Consider the following 22,580-nt stretch of genomic DNA (forward strand, 5'->3'; position numbering starts at 1 on the left):
ATGGTTGGCATGGCCTGGAAATGACAGCAGCACAGCCACGTCAAGGCGGAGCGGCTCTTTTTGGCTCTACTTGGCACCTGTACTTTGGTCGGGAGCCCGATTGTTTTGGCTCAGTGTTGATTAAAGCCTTTTGGTGACAGGTCCAAAACTTTCTGTAAGGTTAGTTCTCTACATATCACTATCAATATAACCGTAGCTTCACATAGCTGTAAAAGTATGTCTGTGTTCGTAAGCGAACTGTCTTTATTCACCGTGTGGTCAGCGTGACAGCGCTGCAGACCGGAGTCCGGTTAACTGCTGTAGCTAGCTGCTCTAACTAGCTTCTATCAAAGTGATGTATAGCCGTTATTATTGGGTTGATCTCTGGGGGAAATATTCTATTACCTTGAAGTCAGCAAGAAAAATATAAAAATAATAAATGGAGGTAGTCGTGGGTGTTTATTAAGAGAAAAGCGCTGTAATGCCAGTACAGTAGTTACTAATAACACGGAAGGCTACTGTTAGCAATAGCCGAGGCCCTTGCTGCTTAGCGGGTTTCCCTTAAACTACAGTGTAACTAATAAACAAAGCATCATAATGCTTTGAGTTCATTGGTACATTGAGCTAATATGAACCGGGAATAACTAACTTACATGGATAATGTAACACCGGGCCGGGTGAGGTTAGCGGGTGTGGGAGGTTGTACGGACTCTAGGGTGGGGCTCTCTGTTAGCTAGCTAATGACAATGACTGGTCAGCCAGTCTTTACATGAAGCGAAGAAATAATACATGGCTAACACATTAAGCTCAGTTACCCACGGGAGAGGCTGAAACACTGGTCGGTTTAATTGTGCGGTCAGTGAGAGGTCGGGTAGATACAAGCTGTCTGAAATGCCGTGAGAGGGTCCTGAAGCTGTTATGAGATGCTTGGCTTTGAGTGACAGTATAGGACACCCTGTAAACACAGCGAGACCACTAGGACACTTCTGGTGCTTTGATATATAAATAATCTTTGGAAATTAACAGTTTTTGTATTTTTGCCTGATTATTCAAAACCCAATTACATGGAGTTTTAAATCACAAGACTGAGATGTGTTTGAAGTGCAGATTTTCAGCTTTAATTTAAGGGGTTTAACCAAAGATTTGCATGAACTCTTTCGGAGTTAACGCCGTTTTATCACGGAGTCCTCCCAATTTTCAGAGACTCAGACGAAACGGGACCAACGGACATAACAGGACTGTTTTTAATTCTTTACAACCAATAACTGCATGTCGTCAATACCCCATGGACATCTTCAAATGCTTTGTTTCCTCTCTTGATACGCTCTGCCAGACCTTTACTGCTTGTTTGTAGGTCTCTGTCTTCAGTATCTAAAAAGCATGCTTTATTGGGCTGAGAGCAGGTGACCATTGAACAGTATCCCACTTCTCATTTGCACTGTGAACTTGCGGTCTGATCAGTTTTGCAGCATTTGGCTAAATCTGTGAAACTTGAATTAAAGCTGAAAGCCTGCACTTCAGTCACATATTGAAATGACAAGCATTGTGTCTTTGTCCAAATACTTTCTGGCTGTAGTTTTAGCTGATAAATACTTTATATTTCAGACTAATCTTAATCAACACTAAAGATAACAGAGCTGTATCTTTTTATACAGCTTTGGCATCATGTCTGACAAAAGCGAGCTGAAAGCAGAGCTTGAAAGGAAGAAGCAACGCTTGGCACAAATCAGAGAGGAGAAGAGGAGGAAGGAAGAGGAGCGCAAGAAGGTATGCTAACAGTGTTTTGTAAATATTTAGTTCACATGCATTTACAATGGTCCACATTAATCGTCAACCTTATTTGGTCATTTGCATATGAAGTTTAGAGTACACTGTAAAATATAACTTGTTGTTTCAACTTAAAAATATGAGGTAAAGGGCTGCCTTAAAATTTTAAGTTAAGTCAAGAAATAGAGTTTGTTCTTATAACACAACCAATTGTTATCTTAATGAAAAATCACATGTTGTCTAAACTTTCGTCTTAGTTTAGTTGACTGAGATTTGTTAGTCAGTTCAACTCCTTTAATTGTCATTTCTACTTGGGAAAACCCTTTCAGCTAAATTAAAATAATCTATTGTTTAAACTCTTGTCCTAGTTCAGTTGACTTGGGTTTTTTAGTTAATTCAAATACTTTAGTAGTTCTTTTAACTTAGGAATCTATTTTAGCTTAACTAACATAATCTGTTAGCTAAGTTGATTTAAGTTTATTAATTAACTGAGCTCCTTAAGGTAGCTGAGTGAACTTGTAAATCAGTTTCATTTTAATTATCAGAGTTGATTGACTGGATGTAAAGAAAAATGTGTATTAAACATCTTAAGTTTTGTTTTTGTTTTTTTAGCTTTCTAACATCCATTTCAGCAAAACTACCTGTTAGGTTTATCTTAGATCTCAGGTTTAAATATCTACATTCCTTTAAATTAATTTTCTGTTGTTTACAGAAAAAAAATAAAACCCCACAGATTCCATTAAAGTCTATCTGATCATTTCAGGCAGAAAGTTTGTTTTAAGAACATGACAAGACAATTACTAATGAGCACCCAACATTCACCATTTATTGTACCATCTTAGTCATCTGAGAAACAGAAAAATCAGTGACGTAGCTCATCAGGCTCACAATCCATCAAAACTCAAAGGTTGCTCCCTGTGAAACAATAAATTTGAACTTGGTCTTGAGCCCAGTTTGGGTGAAGATTAAATTCTGACCAATACTCTAGGAGCAGTAGTGATTCTTGTGAAGTAACAACATAAAGTCTGCATTAATGCAATGTATCAACGGGACACTTGCTATTTTAGAAAAGTTATTCTTTACATTTGCAAAATTTTTAAACTTCATTGTGCTCAGTCACACCTGTTAGCATAAAACTTGAAATATTAAAATAGTACAAAACCTTTGATAAGTGACAGTAAAGATCAGTTTATAACAACTAAGACATCAAACTCTTGTATTTGTCTTCGTTTACAATTGCAACAAATTCCACAGAACCAATATCTCTGAAAATGAGTGCATGCTTCTGAAACATTTGATAATATGGATATTTCAGAAACATCAGTTTGAGTCTGCTCAATTGCAAAACAAAGGAAAAACTACTGACTTGCATGAGATAAGCATCTGCAGAGTCCACCATTATATTGTTGTTCACATAAGTTTCTTAAACCATGAACAAATGAGTAATTGTTTAATCTGGGATGTAAAGTGTAGTCATTTAGTGACATACAAAAGTGAGAATGAGAACTTGCAAGAATAAAAAAACAAACAGTAAAATTAAAAACTGTCCTTAACACCAAGGCAATTGTATGCTGTCAGCATACAATTACAGTTCTGCATGGCTTTCTGCAAGAGTCTGTTTCTTAGACCATGCACTGGTGAGATGCACTGCCTTCCACCAATGTTCATTAGGATGTTCTGAATGACTTCAAAGATGTCCTTAAGTTCCTTTGGATAGTCTATGTTGAAGGCAAAAAGAAGGCCCATCAGCATGGAAATGGCACTTGAGACATTCCTCAGATTAGACAGGATTACTGCCGCCTCAAGGACAACCAACACATCGATGATGTCTTCTTCTTTCACCATCACAATGCCAACTTTCATCCTCTTAGAAAACGTGTCTTCAATACCTGTCGGCTATAAAAGGGTTCAAAGACAAAAAATAAAAAAAATTACACAATTACAATTACACAATATCCCTTGTGCTTAAGAATTCATGTCTTTCCAAAGAAGAGCCATACTGATGCTTTGGATGATGGTGATTGGCTTTGGGTAACACTTATTAGTTGTTAAAGTTTTTTCAGAATGAGATATGCACCCCCATGTTACAAATCCATTTCTTGCTTTAAACAAAGATCATGTTCATAAATAACTGAGCATGTCTTCAATTGCAGAATTCAAACAAAATTTTCAATTTAAATGGTAAATGGCCTGTATTTGTATAGCGCTTTACTAGTCCCCTAAGGACTCCAAAGCGCTTTACACATTCAGTCATTCACACACATGGGTGGATGACTGAATCGTGACTCAAGAGTTGACAGTTCGTCTTATAATCGGAAGGTTGCGGGTTCGAGCCCCGGCTCCGACAGTTTCAGTCGTTGTGTCCTTGGGCAAGACACTTCACCTGTTGCCTACTGGTGGTGGTCAGAGGGCCCGGTGGTGCCAGTGTCCGGCAGCCTCGCCTCTGTCAGTGCGCCCCAGGGTGGCTGTGGCTACAATGTAGCTTGCCATCACCAGTGTGTGAATTTAAATCTACGTATGCTAAATATTGGCTGTGCTCTAAACCAAATCTGGCTGAGAATACATGAAATGTGCAAACTGCAGCTACACTACAGGATCAGATTATGGCTCCATAGACAATGCTTCTTTAATCAGTTTATTGATTAGAGTTTATTTTTTCCCCCTATATTAACAGCATGAAAAAAGAGCATATAGACATGGCTGAACAGGTTGCATAATTGGCACTGAATATCAACATCCACCTTTACCCAGCTGCCCAATGACTCTCGGCCAGTAACCTTTAATTGCTTACCCAGTCTACACAGTCTCTTTTCCAGGGTCCAGGACATTTCACCAAAGTATTGCCCCCCACAGCTGTAGCAGCCACTGCAGCCCCTTAAATATCCTAATATCTCTGCCATTACAATATACAATGTGAGAAATCAAACGTAAAGCTGAAGTGAACAGTACAGCAGCGAAATGTCAAAGACCCTGGTGAAGACATGAATAAACACAAGACACTAATAATATCAATGCTAGCTTGCCAGTTAGTTTCTCTGAAACCCAGACCAAATCCAGTGTCAAAGATCTTGTAATAATACATTTGGTGAGGAAAAAGTACACATGTTATCATGTGGCATCTATTGTTTCATAGATGCCACGTTTCATTTAAAATCCACTGTGGTGCTGTCATTATTAAATTTACTAAAAGAAACAATGCTAACCTTAACAGTCTTGAAAGTGTGTGAGGGCTCTTCCTTTAGAAAATGAGGTCCTCTGTCCTCTTCCTTTGTGTAGGGCTCTGGTCAAAGAAGTCAAAAAGAAAACAAAAACACTTTTTAAACAGTGTTTATGAAGCATGTAGACAGCTCCAAATTCACAGCTTTTTGATACATAATTCCATCAATATATGATTATCATTGGAGATTTTGAATCAGGCTTATCAGGACATTCAAGTAGAATATGATATCCAACCTACCACCAATATACACAGATTCTGTAAAAGTTACCACACTAAATGTCCGGTTGTGAAATATGATGACAGACTTTACTTATCAGCTTTCTTTCAATGAGTTCATCAGTTGAACTGGATAACCTAAAACTTAAACAAAGGATTAGATTTCGCAGTTGAACACTTACATCATCTCCGAAGCATCTTATGAGCCTAGTTAGCCTTTCTATGCCGCTCTTGATTTTGTACAGCTCCACGAACCTCTCCATAATGGTCAAGCACAGCAAAAAGGAACCCTTTCAGGCCAACAGATGTAAGACGGGCAAATTCTGCTTCAACCTGAGCAATAGAAGAAGAGGGGTGGAGAGTACAGGCAGAATGAAAAAAAGATTCTTTGAGACCCAAATTTAAGCAAACGGTCATCTGAGGCCCATTAGAGAAAACACAAACACACAAAAGCAAACAAACAAAAAGATGCACTTTGCCATTCAGCAAACAAAGAAGTTCAGAGAACAATAAGCTCTGTCTTGAAATCTTTTAAAGTACAATGATTGTGAAAATGGCTTATGTGATGTAAAACTTTAGTAAACGTGCGATTAAAAGAACACTGAGTAAAAGGACAAGTAACAGTTTCCTTATTCCTCAGATGTTTACCTTGATGAGCAATACTGTTTTAGTCCAACTGCCTCATTAAAGTTACACAACAGGCTTTTTACATTAAAGCCAGCAAGTCCATTACATACTCCCTTTTTAGATCTGAAATACTGTGCACATTCTGTGTATATGTAGTGGACAGCAATTTACCCAAAAGAGCGCAAAGTTTGCAAGTCCACCTCATTTAAATGACAAAGACAGATGTGATCATCTAGACCTGTGAAAATAAATTAATGACAAACCTGCAGTTATGGATGTTATTACAACCACAAGAACCTAAACAGTCTGCTCCATTGCTTTTGTTAATGAATCACTTGTTGGTAACAGGTCTGAATATTTAGTTTATGCCACCTGCATGTGATCATCAATAGTGCCATATTACTTCTTAAGAAGTACCCTGACACTACAATCTTTATATCATTTGTTCTACAGAGCTATTAAATTACAATATAATCTGAGGTGTTTCCAGTATGACAAAATGCACAAATTGTAACTTACCATTTGACTCCACTGACAAAAATAAATCCCCAGCATCAAGTTTGGCTTCACAGACCTAAAATAAGTAAAATAAAAATATATGTTATAATTATATTGTTTTCGCCATTTATTCATGTTTGGTAATTTTCTGACATATAAACAATGTTAGTTTTGTTACAATACAGGGAATGCAGTTTAATTAAAAGGTAAATTATGCAAAAAAAAAAAACTTCTGCAGTATACCATGCCAAAAATCAGTGTCTCTGATGCCAATTATTTTATCACTACAGCTCTTTTAGTATGGAAACTCACACAATCTAGTCGTACTGATCACAAGAGTTCAAAAATAAGTCAAAATAGTGAGCTGTTGTTAAGCATAAAGCATTTCAGGGTAACAAATAACTGCACAATAGAATTAAAGCAAAAAATAAACACACTGGAGGACTATCTGATAAAAACTAATATAATGCTGGTTTGTAGACCATATTTTGTCTCAGTCCTCAGTGCACTCTTGCAGCTTAGCATGCAGCAGTTAATAAAAACTTAAGTGATTACATAGGGGTAAACAGATGACAACAAGCACCGGAGTCCTGCCAAAAAGTTCTTTTTGAACCCAGCCAGTTATTGGAAATATTGCCAAAATGAACTTCCACCAAAATACAACAGCCTGTGAACTTGAAAGAAATTTACAAGTACAGAGACAACATGAAATAAGCTTTATTAATTAGCTGAGTTAGCTTGCTAATATCGCAACAGTGGTTGAGTGCACAACCTTAAAGCTAGCGGCACAATACTTGTGATTTGGTCAGCGCCACATTAAACCCATAAAAAAGGCCATATGTCAGTTTATTAGGTCAAGTTTGGTCATGACACACAAGCTGGACCTTGTCGGCTAAAGTTACATTAGCTAAAGCAAACATTTCAGTAAAAGAGAAAAACACACATCATGCCATAAATTCAAAACATGTTCCAACTTTTGTAGCTCTCTTTCCTTATAGTTATAACCAATGTTACTCACCTTGAAAGCATATTCCAAAGAAGACGATCAGAAAACGTCCAAGTAAAGTGAGCATGTCGTTAACCGCCAATTCCCCATGATGCACCTCGGTAGCAGTCACGTGAGGCAGTTTTGAATCCTGCTGTGCTCAACTTACCCACGTTGTCAAGTTCACATAAGTTTCTGATTTAGCTGGACATGAGTTTTCAAGTTAGCTTTTTTTGGTGTAATTGGGACGTTTTTAACTTGTAATTCTATGTTATAACAACTACTTCAGTCATCTATCGTCAAACTGATATAGAATAATATGTTGAAATAACAAACATCTAGAATTACATTTTACAGTGTAGGAGAAAATGGTTAATACACACAACACATCCCAAGGCCCTTTACAAAGAGATAAGGTTTTTCTGAGAAAGGTAGCATATTTATATTAAGATAAGCAACCCTGTTCCTTTAGTGAACCCTTTTTATTTCTAATCCAAATGTAACCGTGCAGGTATTAAGGGTTTCTGCGTTTATATAGACAATAAATTCCACACCATTTGTTTTGAATGGCAAAAGTAAGACAGAAAAGTAAAATGTTTTTCATGGATTGATTTTCATGGATTGATCAGCTGACTGGTAGTAAGTAGATTGCATTAAAAAGCTCAAATATCACTAATGTGATAAAACAATATGAGGTGGCTTGTGTACAGTGTACATTTTCTTCTAGCAGAGTTGCTGTGTTTTGGTAGATGGCTATATTGATGCTTTTGTCAGTCTCCCTCTCCAGCCATTATTAACTATATTACATAATGTTTTTTTTTAACTTCTATAATGTGATTGGAATGTAATTTAAAAGCACGTGTATTTCCTGTTTTGACAGTTTCATACTGTTCTGACAATATAGAATTCTTCTTCTTAATTGATATTTGCATGTTGCTACTTTTAGTCTGATTATTTCCTCCACATCCTTTGAACATATAATCCATCCTATCCATAATAGTTGTATTTCTTTGTGGTATGAAGGCTACAGATTATTGAATGGGAAAGGAAAGTTGATTTGTTCTCCAGGTTTGTCCTTTAAGGAGCATTTTCCCTAAATTCTCCAGTTTAACCTGAGTTCTTACTGTATTAGAACTGCGGCAAGGCTTAGGTCATTGAGCAAAATCTCTCAGTGAAGCACAGATTGCATGAAAGTAAAACAACACTGTATCATGACTGCAGCTTTATTTTGTAAGATATGTGCTCTTGACCAACCTGTGGCTGTTTTAAGTAAGGGTAAATACACAGTCCCACTGCCCACGGATACCAATGTATGCTCAGTGCTACATTTCTGGCTAAGAAGCCAAACACTAGGCCTTGACAATCTTATCTTGACACATTAAAATACATTGGCTTTGTGTGCACACGAGGAAAAGCAAACCTCAGACCTTTCATCTTGCAATTCGGTCTGGAAATGGTAAAATGACAGACATCAGCAGTGCGTTTCTCTTAAATGATGGAGATGTACAAAATCTAATTTGCTCTGTGTTCAGACGTATTTAATAGCATCCATCTTTTCGGTTTCTTCTTCTCCAAAATATCTCTCCTAGCATTGATAGCCTACAAACATACAATCATACACCACTTTATTCTGTTCCTCCAGCTCTTTCTCAGTCGTACACTGAAGAAAAGTTTGGGACTAAATATCTTGCCCAAAGACCCTTTGACATGTAGGCTGAAGGAGCTCAGGGATCGAATCACTGACCTTCCAATTAGTGGATCACCTTCTCTCCACACAGTCACCCAAATTAATGTTATGGATCCTTGCTGGTGTTCCTGCTGATCAGCTCTTTGCTGCACTTGCCAAGATTCTTGCATAGAGTGCATCTAAAAACAATTAAGTATTTATTTTTTAATTTAGCGAATGGGCTTCGTCATAGCTGTGAATCACTAAAAAAGTCATAAAACAGTATATACCTGTCCAGAGTGTACCCCACCTCTCAGTCTATGACAGCTCGGCTTTAGCCCTCTGTGACACTGAACTGGTTAAGCAGAAAGGACTGGATGGTTTACTGTGTTGCCTGAGATCCAGTCAATGTAATATTGTTATCATTGGTGTTTTTGTGTTTGTTTGTTTTTATTTCTAGGCGGAACTGAAAGAGGTCGTACTTCCTCAGGATGACTCTGACCTGGAGAAGAAAAGACGTGAAGCTGAGGCTCTTCTACAGAGCGTGGGCATAACCACAGATGTTACAGTTGGTATGTTTTATTTTACATACAGCTCTGTTTTGATACTTACTTTTTAACTGTACACCATTAGGAAAATACATGCATGTCTAACTGAGCTCAAACTCCCAGTACATTGCTGGATAAAAAATGAATCTAGGTTGCATACACATACAGTTCGGTCATTGTACTAGAACTATGGTTTGACATTGGTGTCTGGGTCTGCATGTTCATGGATGAGCAGTGCAGAAATCATCATTTTTCATTTCACATCACTCACACCAGAATATTTGGGGTAATAAATAAATAATATAAAATTTCAGTTTCTAAGCACTGGAATCTTCATTAATAGTCATATTAAATCACTTGATTTTGTGCATCATACTTTGGACTACTTAATAAACATTTCATTTTTGTCTGTAATGCTTGTGCTGACTCCTAAAATTGGATTAACTTTTTAAAAATAAGAAAAAATTGTTACACTTCTCAATGCTGATGGATGCAAGAAAAGGCCACCATAATAGTCTCATTTTCATGTGGTGTCCATTACAGTTATTCCATATCAAATAAGCTGGAGCACCGATCTGAAGTAACACAAATGTGTCACTGTTCTTTTGTGGCTTTATATTAGACATTTTCTGAGCTGTGACTATGAAAATTGTGACAAAAATAAATCCAGTTGCCTGGAAGATGAGGCTAATCATGATATTATTACTATGATGAGTTTGTGTAAATAGCTTGTCAAACATGAGCCTCACTAGACGATGATGATAATAATAAGTGGAAGGATGGATAAAAATTAAACATTTCCAAAATGATACTAGTATACACACTGTGGATTTTTGGAGCATTGTCATTTTGCTAACAGCAGATGGCAGAAGAGATCCATATAAAAATCTATCAGAGTTTGCAGATGGACCCAAATAAGACATTCAAAACAATCATGGTCGTATTTTTAATACTGCTAGTTTTTAATTTTATTTTTTTGGTCTTGCATATGATTTAATTGATGAAGACAGTGCAATTGTGCTGAAATCTCCTTTCCCAAAATGGCTTGAGCTTGCAAGAGTTTACGTTTATTATTTAGATTTGTGCATTTTGCTTGCTTTACACAGAGACATTTATATTGTATTGTACTGCTATAAACAGTTTACTGATGATTACTGTCTGTCTCCCTGCGTAGTCCCTCCTCCCATTTCTCCAACTGCCAAATCTGCGGGCACACCGAGTGATGCAGGGAGCCAGGACTCTGATGGAGCTGTGGGACCCAGGTACACACACTGTCTCACACTCTGCACTTGTACAGTACTTGACAAGTGTGTAAACAGTGCAGACGTCCCTATTTTCAGGGGGGGGAAAACCCCAAACTGTTTCTCCCTGAGGAATAATAATCAAATGCTTGGTACTTTGTTGATTCTACCTTCCCTTTTCTAAAGTTACTTCAGCATTTTTTTAACCGTTATGCTTATATCTGCATTATATGTCCAGTGTCTTTGTCACAGCTTAAATTGCAGAACTGTTTTGCAGCAAATTAGTTGTGAAGCATTTTGAAAACAACATAAAGAAGCTTGTCTGTTCTGCTTTCTTATGCTTGGCATTACTTTCAAACTCTATAAACAAAGCTTATGAATACCTGTTAAGCACAATTGCATTAACAGCAGCTGAGTTAAAACATTTTACAAAGTCCTACATCATTACAGTGAACGATGACGAGTTCGTGCCAACTGAGTGCATGTTTATTTCATTTGTGTGCCATCGAATTAGAACAATCCTAAATTAACAATAAAGCAGCAGGCTGCTGTGACGCCTGGGGGACTTCTTAACCCCTAATTAGAGCCCCTTCCCAGTGCTGAAACTCAAGCTCCCCCAGTGTCCCATCAGACCCAGTGAACTGTTCCCCCTACGTGTTGACTCATTTCCCTCACCAGCATGGCCATTTCCTACACACATGGAGGTCATGTTTTCTCCCTGAGGGTTCTCTCTCCCTCTCTTTCTTTCTCCCCCCCCCTCTCTGTCGGCACAGCACTCAGTGCTTTGGTGTGACACAGTTCGGCCTGAACATTACACCCTGTGCCATCGCACTCAGAGGGTCTCTGTGCCCATGCATTTTAAGCAGATACATTTTTCCATCTCTGGGTTTATGTAAACAGATTCAAGCTTAATTTGTAATAAAGAAAACTCACTTTTTGGGTGTTTGGATATGCAGAATGATTTTAATTGTGACCTAGGATCCAATCAGCATGTTTGTTATGTGCCATAATGCTAACTTTATTTCCTCTCCTCATTTGTGCTCGCCTGTTTGCCTCTCACTAATGCTGCCTTGTTGCTGTGAAACTAACCAGGAATCTGCATTGGGACTCTGACCCGTCCACTCTTCAACTTCACTCTGATTCTGAGCTGGGGTACTGGACACTCTCTTCTCTCCTTTCCTGGTCATTTTCCCTTCTCTCAATCTATGGCATGATTACTTTGTCTTTCAAAGTCATTATTCAGTTAAGACAGATTAGGAAAACCGTGTAGTGATGCATGCAGGAATGGTGAGACAAAACCTTTTAATTATTTACATAGTTTTAAAAACTAATATGAAGTCGTTGCCATCCCATAAACGACTAATTTACTCACTTTAATCAGCACAAGATCCCACTTGCGAGGAGGTGAGAGTGGTTTCAGATGTAGCACTGTGTTGTATGTTTTTGTCTTTACTGTCTCTTTCACTGTGATTTTGTGCAAAGCTTGAGTTGTTCTTTCCTTTTAGGCGTGTAACTCCAAAACTGGGGATGGCCAAAGTCACACAAGTGGACTTCCCACCACGTGAAATTGTGTCCTACACGAAAGAGACCCAGACCATTACTCAGGCGAAAGAAGGTGACTCATGAAATGTTATAGGTTAACCTTGAAAAATGCAGTCAAATGCTGTGTATGCGCATGTACATAACGGCGTGCTTGCATGGGTTATATCATATCATTCTTCTTAACAGGAACTCTCTGAGAGCAGAAGTGAACAAGTGCATGAGATTTGATTTTACTGAGATGAAAGTAAAGGAAAAATGAGGCCCAGGAAACATAAGAAGTCAGGGCAGGGATTAGATTCTGACAAGCTCTGCTCCTCTGAACCTTCCAGCCAACGCTGCTTTGGTATAATTAATGAGCAGGATGAGAAAGCCTGTGACAGGAAGGAGAAATGAGATTGGAAGGGAAGATATGAAATGCTGTGCATAGGACGGCTCATTCCCTCTGAAGCGTGTCAATATGTATGTAATTGCTGCGGCAAAGCTTTCATGTGGTTGGACGAAGAGAATATTTGGGTTTTTTACTAAAATTCACATGGTGAGCACATGTTCCATCAAATATGCAATATTTTTGGTCATGCTTCTTGTTCTCGGTTGATTTTTCTAATGACTGATGGTGAGTAATATGCTCGACTGAAATCCTGATTAGGATAGTTGTTTTGTACCGTCACTCATAGCCACTATCTTTTTTTTCTTTCTTTTTTTTAAGCTGATTTCTCAAATGATTTGCACCAGCTAACACGTGTTTTAAGCATACCTGAAAGCCTGGTTAGGATTTTAAAAAGTGTACCGAATGTCGGTTGTGTGGTCTAATCAGGTGACGTGTAGAAAATTCTGAGGTGGCATGCAGCTCGAGTAAGATAAAATTGTGTGATTTTGTGGAAAACTACAAGCGGAACTGCTGAAGGATGAAGAGCATCCCAGTGTTCCTCATTGCTCTTTACGCTGGACTCTACTGGGCATTGTAAAACTGTGTTAAACAACGATGGTTTCTGCCAGCTGTTCAACACTGGGGCCCCCCTTCCCCTCTCTGCCACTATGTAATCATTTCATCAACTCCCTCGCTTCCCTGTCTTCTCCCTTCACCGAGCAGGCACATAACAAAACACACTCAGTGACATTGTGCATTTTCACACCATCACTTCTGGCACTCGATGAGACGGCATCCCCTTCCCAGCTTGCTCCCCTTGGCGCATTTCTGATGTGTGGGGTGGCGTCAGGCCTGGTTTCTGATTGAGCGATTTATCATGTTGTCAAAAGGAGGCAACGCCGCAGCACTCTCAAGGTCAGCAGGCGGTGGCATTAGAGGGTAGCGGCTGCCATGCCCTGGCTGGTCCAAACTGAGGGTTCCCACAGTGTCAGTGAGACACCTCGGAAAAAGGAGTAAAAGATTTTAAGATTTTAAAATCACCTGCCCCATTGGCACAAAGAATGTCCTCTGAGCAGTCCAGGAGAAGCCATCCACATTTTAAAATAGTTGGAAATGAGAATAGTATGTCACTCAAGAACAACTGGATACTCGTTTTCTTGGTGTATGAAAAAACTCTTGATACCTGTGCTCGTAAAAGGATCACTTCCATTTTTTTAATATTTAATTTCCTTTTCTATTTAATTCTGTTGGGAGTGACCAGGAGGGACGGTATGAGAGGGAGTAGATCAGAGGGACAGCTCAGACTCAGCATGTTAGAGACATGTGCACAGGAGGCATAGTGGATATGTAGGACAAAGGATGATGATGATGGAGCTGCCAGGCAGGTGGAAAAGTGGAAGCCCAAAGAGAGGGTTCTTGGATATAGTGAAGGAAGGCATGCAAAGACAAGGATGCAAAGGATAGGGTGAGATAGAGGCAGGTGATCCTCGGTGGTGAGCCCTAAAGGGGGCAGTCAAAGAAGAAAATGTACTGTCTTCTTATAATTAATCCCAGTTTTTGAGAATTAAACAGTGAACAGTACTGTGCAAATGTTTCAAGGCATATTAGCTGTTGAGATTTTTATTCATTACACAGTACCTTCAGGAAAACATCTGTTTGGCTCCCACATGCATATTTCTACATCACAGCCACCCCAAACACACAGCTACACGGCTCTGTCGTCTATGACAACGAGCCATGCAGCTGATCAGGCACCCACAGAGAGCTGATTTCAACATTGTGGGGTCAGTCTGAGATTACATGAGAAAGCAGTGACACATTGAATTCACCGAAGAACAGTGGCAAGCTCTCCAAAATGCTTGAGCCAAACTACCTGGCAAAAGCCTAAAAAACAAAACAAGTGCACATAGACAAAGTGGAAAGGACATAGAAATTATATAATGGTTTTTTTCTGCCTAATAAAACAACCCACATTATTTTTAAAAGCACTGTCTGCCCCACATTCACTGCCTAACATTAGTGCATTGGAGATTAATTTTTTCCATCTGTAGGTAGCTTCAGAAAATTTGTTAGTTTAAGCCATTAGATTGTCGAATATGCCACCAGTGCACGATTCCCAGATTGCACTAGTAGGTAATATGCAGCATCAGTATGCACTCCTCAACAAGAGGCTGTAATTATGGCATAAGATATTGTGGAAGGTTGGAGGTTTGGGAGTACGTGTGGGGTGGAGGGGGAGGGCTGGACTGGTTCGTCTAGTACAGCATTTCAAAAAGGCTCGTCAGGAATATAAGTATGCAGAGCAGTTTAGTAAATCTAATATTTAATTGAATGTGATTGTTTTAATCACGATGAATTCAGAGGCAGGTCAAAACTTTTAATCACAAAAGCCCTTAATGGTCTTCTTGTTTGAAGTGCCACTTGTAATTGTGGTCAGCTTTTATGCACTTGATGATTAGTACCCTTAAATATCTGTTGTATCCTTCTCTCATACAGTAGCTAATCATTTGGAATAAAAAAAATTTAGAATATTCTCCCCTTTTTTTCGGCGTATGATTTCAGCACCTATGCAATTTGTTTTTTGTTATTGTTCATGTAATAGGGTTTGCTGATGTTTTTATTTGGCGCACTACTAGATGCAACTACACACTTTTTTTGGAAAGGCTTTTTGTACGCTGGTGCTAGAAGTGGTCTATTTCAGCATACAAGAAATGATAGTTCAGATGTGCATGTGAATTGGTGGAAATTTGCCTTCTATGGTTTCATTATTGGGCTTCATGTTGCACATGCTGAAGTCACAGCCTTGGTCTGTCTGTGCGTATAGAACGCGGATGCCACCTGCAAGGTCATTTAGTTTTATAGTTGCTCACCACTGGCCACACGCCATGTTTGCATTAATATATTGTCTATTGAGGAAGACTTGTGATTACTCCCCCACCACCACTACATACAAAAAAAAAAGCTTTTATGTCTTAAGTGGTACAAAAGCCATAATTGGGCCTGCTTTGCAGCTTTGAGAGGAGGTGTCAGCGTATGGGACATTGCTGATCCGTGTGAATTCTGTTAAATGCAACCCACCCACCCTTGCTATTCCCCCCACCCACCCCACACACACGCACATCCCCAGTGGGGTCACCAGGATCACTAGCTTTTCTCCAAATGGCCATTTTGGCTGGCAGGTGCATTATACCCTTTATTTTCAGATTGTCTGTCCGCTCCTAATGCCTGGCAGGTTGATTGCTCTGGCTGCCTCACCAGGGAAAGGGCTGACGAGCACGGCCGGGACTAGCTGAAAGACAGTGATTACTGTTTTCCTTTAAGCCTGATTGAGGCCCTTGAAAGGAAAGATTTTAACCTTCTCCTGTTGGTTGCAGAGTATGGCCGCACATTGAAATGGCTTGTGTCATCAACCCAGTTCTGTAAACTCATCAGTGCACCCGGTAACCTTCGTCCCCCAAACCTCCATCTGAGAAAGGGGATAAATCACTTTATGGACAAAGTGACAGATGACATTATCATTTAGATTATCTCAGTAGGAAGGAAACTCTGGCGTGTGGTGCTGTCATCTTAGATTAACTGTAAGGTTCATACAAAGATAAACGCCTGTAGGAACCAGGCAAGTATTTCCACTTTCCTCATGAATCTGTTTTGTCCTTCTGCTATTATTTTTTTAAGCATAGTCTATATACCGTCTCTAGGAAATGTGTTTGAAAAAGATGTGTTCATCTTCTTTGAGGTAGAGCCGGTGTGCAGTTTGCCAGCTGGTGTGGCCTGTATTTTGTCGTACATTCTCTGAGGTTGAATAGGAGTTGCAGGACCTCCTGCTAGGATGGTAATTGCACAGGCTTGCCGTTCAGGGAGAAGCTTGTCTCGGGGCAGCCATGCGGAAAACCTCTGTGCCATCCCCATGCCACCTCTGAAGAGCACAAGACAATCCCAGCATCACCATCTGCTTTTGCACCATGCCGTCATCTGGCCAGTCCAATGGGACGGGCCTGGGCAGCTGCTCCACACCCTCTGCCCCGTGGCCTAGAAGGGGGCAACCTGCTAGTGGGACACAGAGGAAACAGCTACACTGACAGCTAGACTGTCTATTGAATGGTTAGGGTCTCATTAACAGTTGGGAAAGACAGGGGTCCCTATGACAACAAGACACCCGCTGCGCTGTGTCCCTTTAATACAAATGACAAACTTCCCCGCTTTACAGAGGCAAGTTCTTTTTGAAAGGAGACATTGTGCTGACAAACCAAACAAATGCAAGGGAGAGATACAAAATCAGTCTATTGCTGTGCCAGTAATCACTGGGTGGAGCTTTTCTTGAAAGAGAAAAATAATGAATGTGGAAAACGTAGTGACCAAAAGGTATGAAATGTCGGTGTTTGGAAGCATACTCATTCATTTTGTTAAAGTTGTTTATTTGTTGTTTGATTTTTATACCTTTTAGCATTTGAAAATTCAGAGAAAATGATGATCATAAACATACTCGTTTACTACTTCTTACACAGGTTAAGTTGATTGAGAGTTGTTTTCTAATGTTTAATACGGGTATCTTTTTCATCAACAGAGGAAGAAGAAGAGGAAGAAAGTGCTCCACCTCAGCAAGTAGTTGAGACTCAAGCTGAGAAAGAGGACCAGAAAAAGGAGGAGGAGGAAGGTACTGCAGAAATGATAATTGAGATTCTCTGCTGAAATTGAGGCAGTTTAGTTAACACTTAAAATATGTAAGTGTTACAGATTATCTATATAATTGAGGGGATCAGATTGCATAAAATAATGGCTACTAGCACTAGGGATCTTCACGACATTTCACTGTGTTTGTGTTTCTCCATTTAGCACCCCCTCATGAGCTGACAGAGGAGGAAAAACTCCAGATCCTGCACTCGGAGGAGTTTGCAGATTTCTTCGACCACAGCACTCGCATTATCGAGCGGGCTCTATCCGAGCACGTGGACCTCTTCTTTGACTACAGCGGCCGTGACCTTGAAGAGAAAGAGGGGTAATTATTGGGCAGCTAGTGTTTTTAAAACTTGTAATTGGTTTTTGAAGAAGTGCTTTTTATTGATTTTTGGTGCTTTGTTTTTCCGCAGTGAAATCCAGGCCGGGGCAAAGCTCTCGCTTAACAGGCAGTTCGTGGATGAGCGCTGGTCCAAACATCGTGTTGTCACCTGCCTGGACTGGTCACCCCAGGTCATTTTTCTTAGCAAAGTTTTCATGGTGAAGCCAACTAGAGCCTGACTGATAGTGGATTTTGTGTGGTTTACATATATAAACACACGTTATGTTTGCAGTCATATTGAAATCGTTAATTATTAACTTTCACAAACATGTTGGCCACTCACCATCGAAAGTACTGCTTGATTATGCTTAGCTTTGATGCATACTTTGGTGTCCTGCAGACAGTATAATAAAAAAACCTTAAAGATTTTCATATATGGCCAGTATTGGCCAACAGGTATTATAAGTTTGGCCCTAAAACCAACATTTTAACACATTTTCTCAGAGAGCCAGTCATGGATCATCTGCTAATCCTAATCCTTGCGTCTTTGTGCTGGAATTCTGCTAAGAGCATAATTGTTTTGTAATTGCCTGTTTAAACGACTTAGATTTGCACAGCCATAATGCTTTATGATTACATAGCTTGAGTTTGACAGCATGTTCTTTCAGCCTCAGCTCCCTCAGGAAAAGTAAGTTATGTCCCATACAAATTGTCACTTAGTCGGAGGCCGTAATGATTTGTTTCCTCTGGTGTCTAAGGTCATTTAATGCATTATTGTGCAATGACTTGTGACAGTGATTGAACACCAACTCTTTGTTCACTGTATTTCCTTGCTCAGAGCAGTATCCACACCCTTGTGATGTAAAGTGATGCATCCACTGTACTTAAATTTAAGTATTAAAAGCAGCAGAGGTTAATCGTTTGTCAACATCTGGATAGTGTTTCTGCAGTCTGTGTTTTTTGAAATGCACTAGGATGGGTTTGTGTTTTATGAGATCCTTACTGAGCTGCTGAGTCTGCTTCTGTGTTCTTTTGAGCCCTTGCAGAACTGTAGCTTTTCGTTAAAATTATGCAAAGGAATAAAAACATCATTTACCAACGTTCTTCGGGGGGTAGGCTGACTTAAATGAGCCATAAATCTTGGAGGAAAGGGTTAGTCATTCTCGAAGGCATTCAGCAGCAGCACTCGGGGCAGGCAAAGCTTTTCCACTTGGAGCCAAGCCTGGGGGGCATGTCTGCCTGCCTCCCTCCGACATTCATTCAGTCTGATTTTTTTGTTTTTTGTTTTTTGTTTTTTTGGTCTGTCTCCAGTATCCTGAACTGCTGGTTGCTTCATACAACAACAATGAGGATGCTCCTCATGAGCCAGACGGTGTGGCTTTGGTGTGGAACATGAAGTACAAAAAAACTACACCGGAGTACGTCTTCCACTGTCAGGTACTAAAAGCAACTTTAACTTTCCTGTCCTTTTACTAACATAACCCAGCACCCTCACGGATGGCTTCTTCCATGACAAACATGGAACGCGGCCAGCCATCCTGTCAGGCTCCCTGCCTCCTCCTCTGCTCCCATACCCCTCCTACCCTCATCCACATTGTGAGTTCACAGTGCTGGCATCCACCTCCACCACATCTATGCACAAACACATGTTCATGAGGCGCCTGAGAAGACCTGTGGAGTCGGGTGGAATCTGAGCACCGCGGCAGGATTAAGCGTGTGGGGCAGGGCTGGTTATCATGTGCATCTAAACAAGGGCCCTGTGTTCAGACAAGCTAGCTGGGAGACCAGTTGAGCTCCTCCGCTCTGCCCAGCCTTATTACAATGCTTGCCCTGAGGCTCCTTCACCAAGACAAGTTGAGTAGAACCACATGTTTTGGCCTCCATAGCGGATGTAAATGCAGGCGTGTTGCTCAGATGAGTAAAACTGAACAGAAGTGTTAACGTAGTTTTCTTTTTGCCTCCAAGTCAGTTTATCTATGCATTAAAATTTTTGCTGGGATGGCTTCCTGGGGAAAAAAATGTTATAGGTGGGGTGATGAGTGTGTGTAGTCCACCTAAACCATAATCCAAAAATATATACTGATCTTATCGGCCAGCCTTGAGGTCTGTTTATTTACACTGTGAGAACTGAGGCTCGAGTTATGCAAGATGTGTTTAGTTGTACTTTGAGAAAGAGGGAACATGCAAGGACTTTTCTTTAGCTTTTGAGATGACGCAGAAGAAGGAAAAAGCTGCAGATTGAAGTTTGTGTTTTCCATGTTCGTATTATTGCATCTTTGGAGATTTTAAGTGCTACTGATGCAAATCTTTGCAGTATTTTACAGCCTCACATAGGTTTGACTTGTGGTTGAGAACATCAGTGGGAAATAGGAGTTATTTTGACTATAATTTGTATTTCTATTTCAGCAAATAAATATCTTGAATTAAATTTGCTCTCAATAAAATTCAGTTTTTTAGCTAAAACAGTTCAAAAAATGTTTGTGTGGAAGAATTCAAATTTAGCAGCAGTGCAAAAATCAACTAGTAGCATAAAATCTCAGCATGCTTGCTGCGCCCTCTTCATGTTGCAGGGCTCGTTACTTCCATTTTGTTTTCAGCTCGTCAGTTTTGGGATAGTTTCCTTGAAACGACAAGTGGCATGATGTCCTCACTGCTGTAGATTTCCATTGGCCTGTTACTCTATGAAAACTCTTTCCCTTCTCATCACTCGCTCCACAGTGCGGTTACCTAACCTCAAATAATGAGCTATTTTTTCCTCTTTTGGGGTCATTTGGTGCCCTTGGTCAATAGTGTCACTGTTTTCTAAAATAACAGTAGTGTTGCTGCTTGTTATCTTGGAAAGTGGTTGACTGTTTAGACTTATTCTTTAAGAGAAAGAGGCAAATTAAGACTGGGCTAAAATTAATAACATTAGCTACACAGTGGTGCAGCGGTTAGCATCATCGCCTCACAGCAGGAAAGTCCTGAGTTTAAATCTACAAGCTGACCAGACGCCATGATCAGCTCTTCTGTTCTCCCTGTATGTGTGTGGCTTCCATCCAGGTATTCCAGCTTTGTTCCACAGCCCTGAGACATATTTGATAGATTAATTGGTAATTCTAATTGGAGAATGGCTGTCTGTCTCTCTGGTACCCTGCTTTTTATCCCACGACAGTTGGGAAAGGCTCCAGCCGGTCTCCACAAGTTGAAACTGGATAAATGGTTAGGAAATTGCAATGGGGAAAAAATTGAATAATACATTAAAAAAATGTTATACTTCATATGTAGCACTTCTCTTAAAGTTACAAACTGCTTCTCAGTATAAAAAAAGCTTCCATTGTTAGCTGCGGCTGTCTCAATATAAATCTCTATTTAATTTTTCCTTGCCCAACCCTTCTTGCACCCTTTCATTGTGACAGTCTGCTGTTATGTCAGCGGCATTTGCCAAGTTCCACCCCAACGTTGTGGTGGGAGGCACCTACTCGGGGCAGATTGTGCTGTGGGACAACAGGAGCAACAAGAGGACCCCTGTGCAGAGGACTCCCCTGTCAGCAGCAGCACATACGGTACAGTAAAGGTCTGACACAGTGGGCATATACTTCATTTATATTTAGCTAAAAGGTAAAATTTCCCCGTCACTGTCTTCGCAGCACCCGGTATACTGCGTGAATGTAGTCGGCACCCAGAATGCCCACAACCTCATCAGCATCTCTACTGATGGCAAGATGTGCTCCTGGAGTCTGGACATGCTCTCTCAGCCTCAGGTAACATATAACACAGGGCAGATGCTGAATGTGCGCTCTGCTGTGAAGAAATTAAAGTATTAACCATAAAAATAAGTTTTTATAACGAAAATGCATCAGACTTTAGCAAAGACAATATATTTTCAGTTGTTTTCCTCTCTTTTTCCCCTTTCACTTTGCCCACATGCTTCCTGTCCTTTGCATTCGTGCTAAATGTCAGACATTTTGGCTGGACTCTTTCCTTTTCACATTCCACTTTGGTATTTCCTTCGACTTTACCCTTATTTTTTTCTACAGCTCATTTTTCACTTTGAAGGAAATGATTCTTGCTAGCTGTGTCATTTCATCTCTGCTGCCAAGCCCTCGCTGTCAAACTGATTTTTTTTTTTTTTTAATAAAGCACTAGTCGAATTTAGATTACACATTAATAAACTGTCGGGTGATTTTTATAGGTTTTGCTTGGCAGAGTGTGTGTTAACTTAAAGCCTGGGCGGGGAGCTTGTTATAGATGTTGTTCCATGTTTCCTCCCCTCCACAGGACAGCATGGAGCTGGTGTTCAAGCAGTCCAAAGCTGTAGCTGTCACCTCCATGTCTTTCCCTCTTGGAGATGTCAACAATTTCGTAGTGGGCAGCGAGGACGGCTCAGTCTACATGTCATGTCGTCATGGAAGGTGCGTTCATAAGCAACCGCAGTCCCACCGTGTCGCCTCCCGAACACCAGCAGGAAACTGAGGCGACTTGTAAGGCCCACCTAGACCCGTGTGTCAAATAAATATAGCCCACTCACTTCCCAGTGCAACGCAAATCCAACACTTGATCTCCTGCTGTTTGAGGTTTCACTCCTGCCCAGTCATCCTGTTTTTCTTTTCCGCTTGTCAGTTGTGTTTGTAAAGGTCGTTCAACATAAACAGGGCACACATGCAGGGGAAACAAATCATTTTTTCCCCCCGTTCTTTTATTTTTATTTAAGTTTTTTCCCTCAGTATGTTTCTCTGGGTGAGAGAGTTTGTTTACAGTCGGTCATCCCTGGGAGAATTAAAACTGCACTTCATCCCACAATGTTCTCATTTAGGAGACTGGGGCTCTTCATCTAGGATGGTCCTCGGCAGAGAAATGTGGCTTAAATCAGAGCTGCCAGTGAGCAGCGTGTCAGCCTCGCACCAAATGTCCTGTAGTATGCCTGGAGACCACAGAGAGGTGATAGC

General features: G+C 40.2%; 1 protein-coding gene across 4 annotated transcripts in view; it reads left to right on the forward strand.

Annotated features, from left to right (window-relative positions):
* dync1i2a (dynein, cytoplasmic 1, intermediate chain 2a) overlaps window positions 1-22,580 on the forward strand; it is a 27,512-nt gene continuing 4,932 nt past the window's right edge. The window contains exons 1-13 of one of the 4 annotated variants that reach the window (XM_025904027.1): window positions 1-159; window positions 1,635-1,746; window positions 9,419-9,530; window positions 10,681-10,768; window positions 11,840-11,929; window positions 12,253-12,362; window positions 17,221-17,310; window positions 17,490-17,652; window positions 17,744-17,843; window positions 18,964-19,089; window positions 21,051-21,197; window positions 21,282-21,395; window positions 21,913-22,046. In XM_025904027.1, coding sequence (XP_025759812.1) covers window positions 1,645-1,746; window positions 9,419-9,530; window positions 10,681-10,768; window positions 11,840-11,929; window positions 12,253-12,362; window positions 17,221-17,310; window positions 17,490-17,652; window positions 17,744-17,843; window positions 18,964-19,089; window positions 21,051-21,197; window positions 21,282-21,395; window positions 21,913-22,046 — 1,376 coding nt within the window. In that variant the 5' untranslated portion in view covers window positions 1-159; window positions 1,635-1,644. The remainder of the gene's footprint in view (window positions 160-1,634; window positions 1,747-9,418; window positions 9,531-10,680; window positions 10,769-11,839; window positions 11,930-12,252; window positions 12,363-17,220; window positions 17,311-17,489; window positions 17,653-17,743; window positions 17,844-18,963; window positions 19,090-21,050; window positions 21,198-21,281; window positions 21,396-21,912; window positions 22,047-22,580) is intronic. The other 3 variants (XM_003447317.5, XM_025904028.1, XM_005452930.4) reach the window with 3 other exon arrangements.

This window comes from Oreochromis niloticus, linkage group LG16, assembly GCF_001858045.2.
Source record: "Oreochromis niloticus isolate F11D_XX linkage group LG16, O_niloticus_UMD_NMBU, whole genome shotgun sequence".
In the NCBI taxonomy this organism is placed as follows: domain Eukaryota; kingdom Metazoa; phylum Chordata; class Actinopteri; order Cichliformes; family Cichlidae; genus Oreochromis; species Oreochromis niloticus.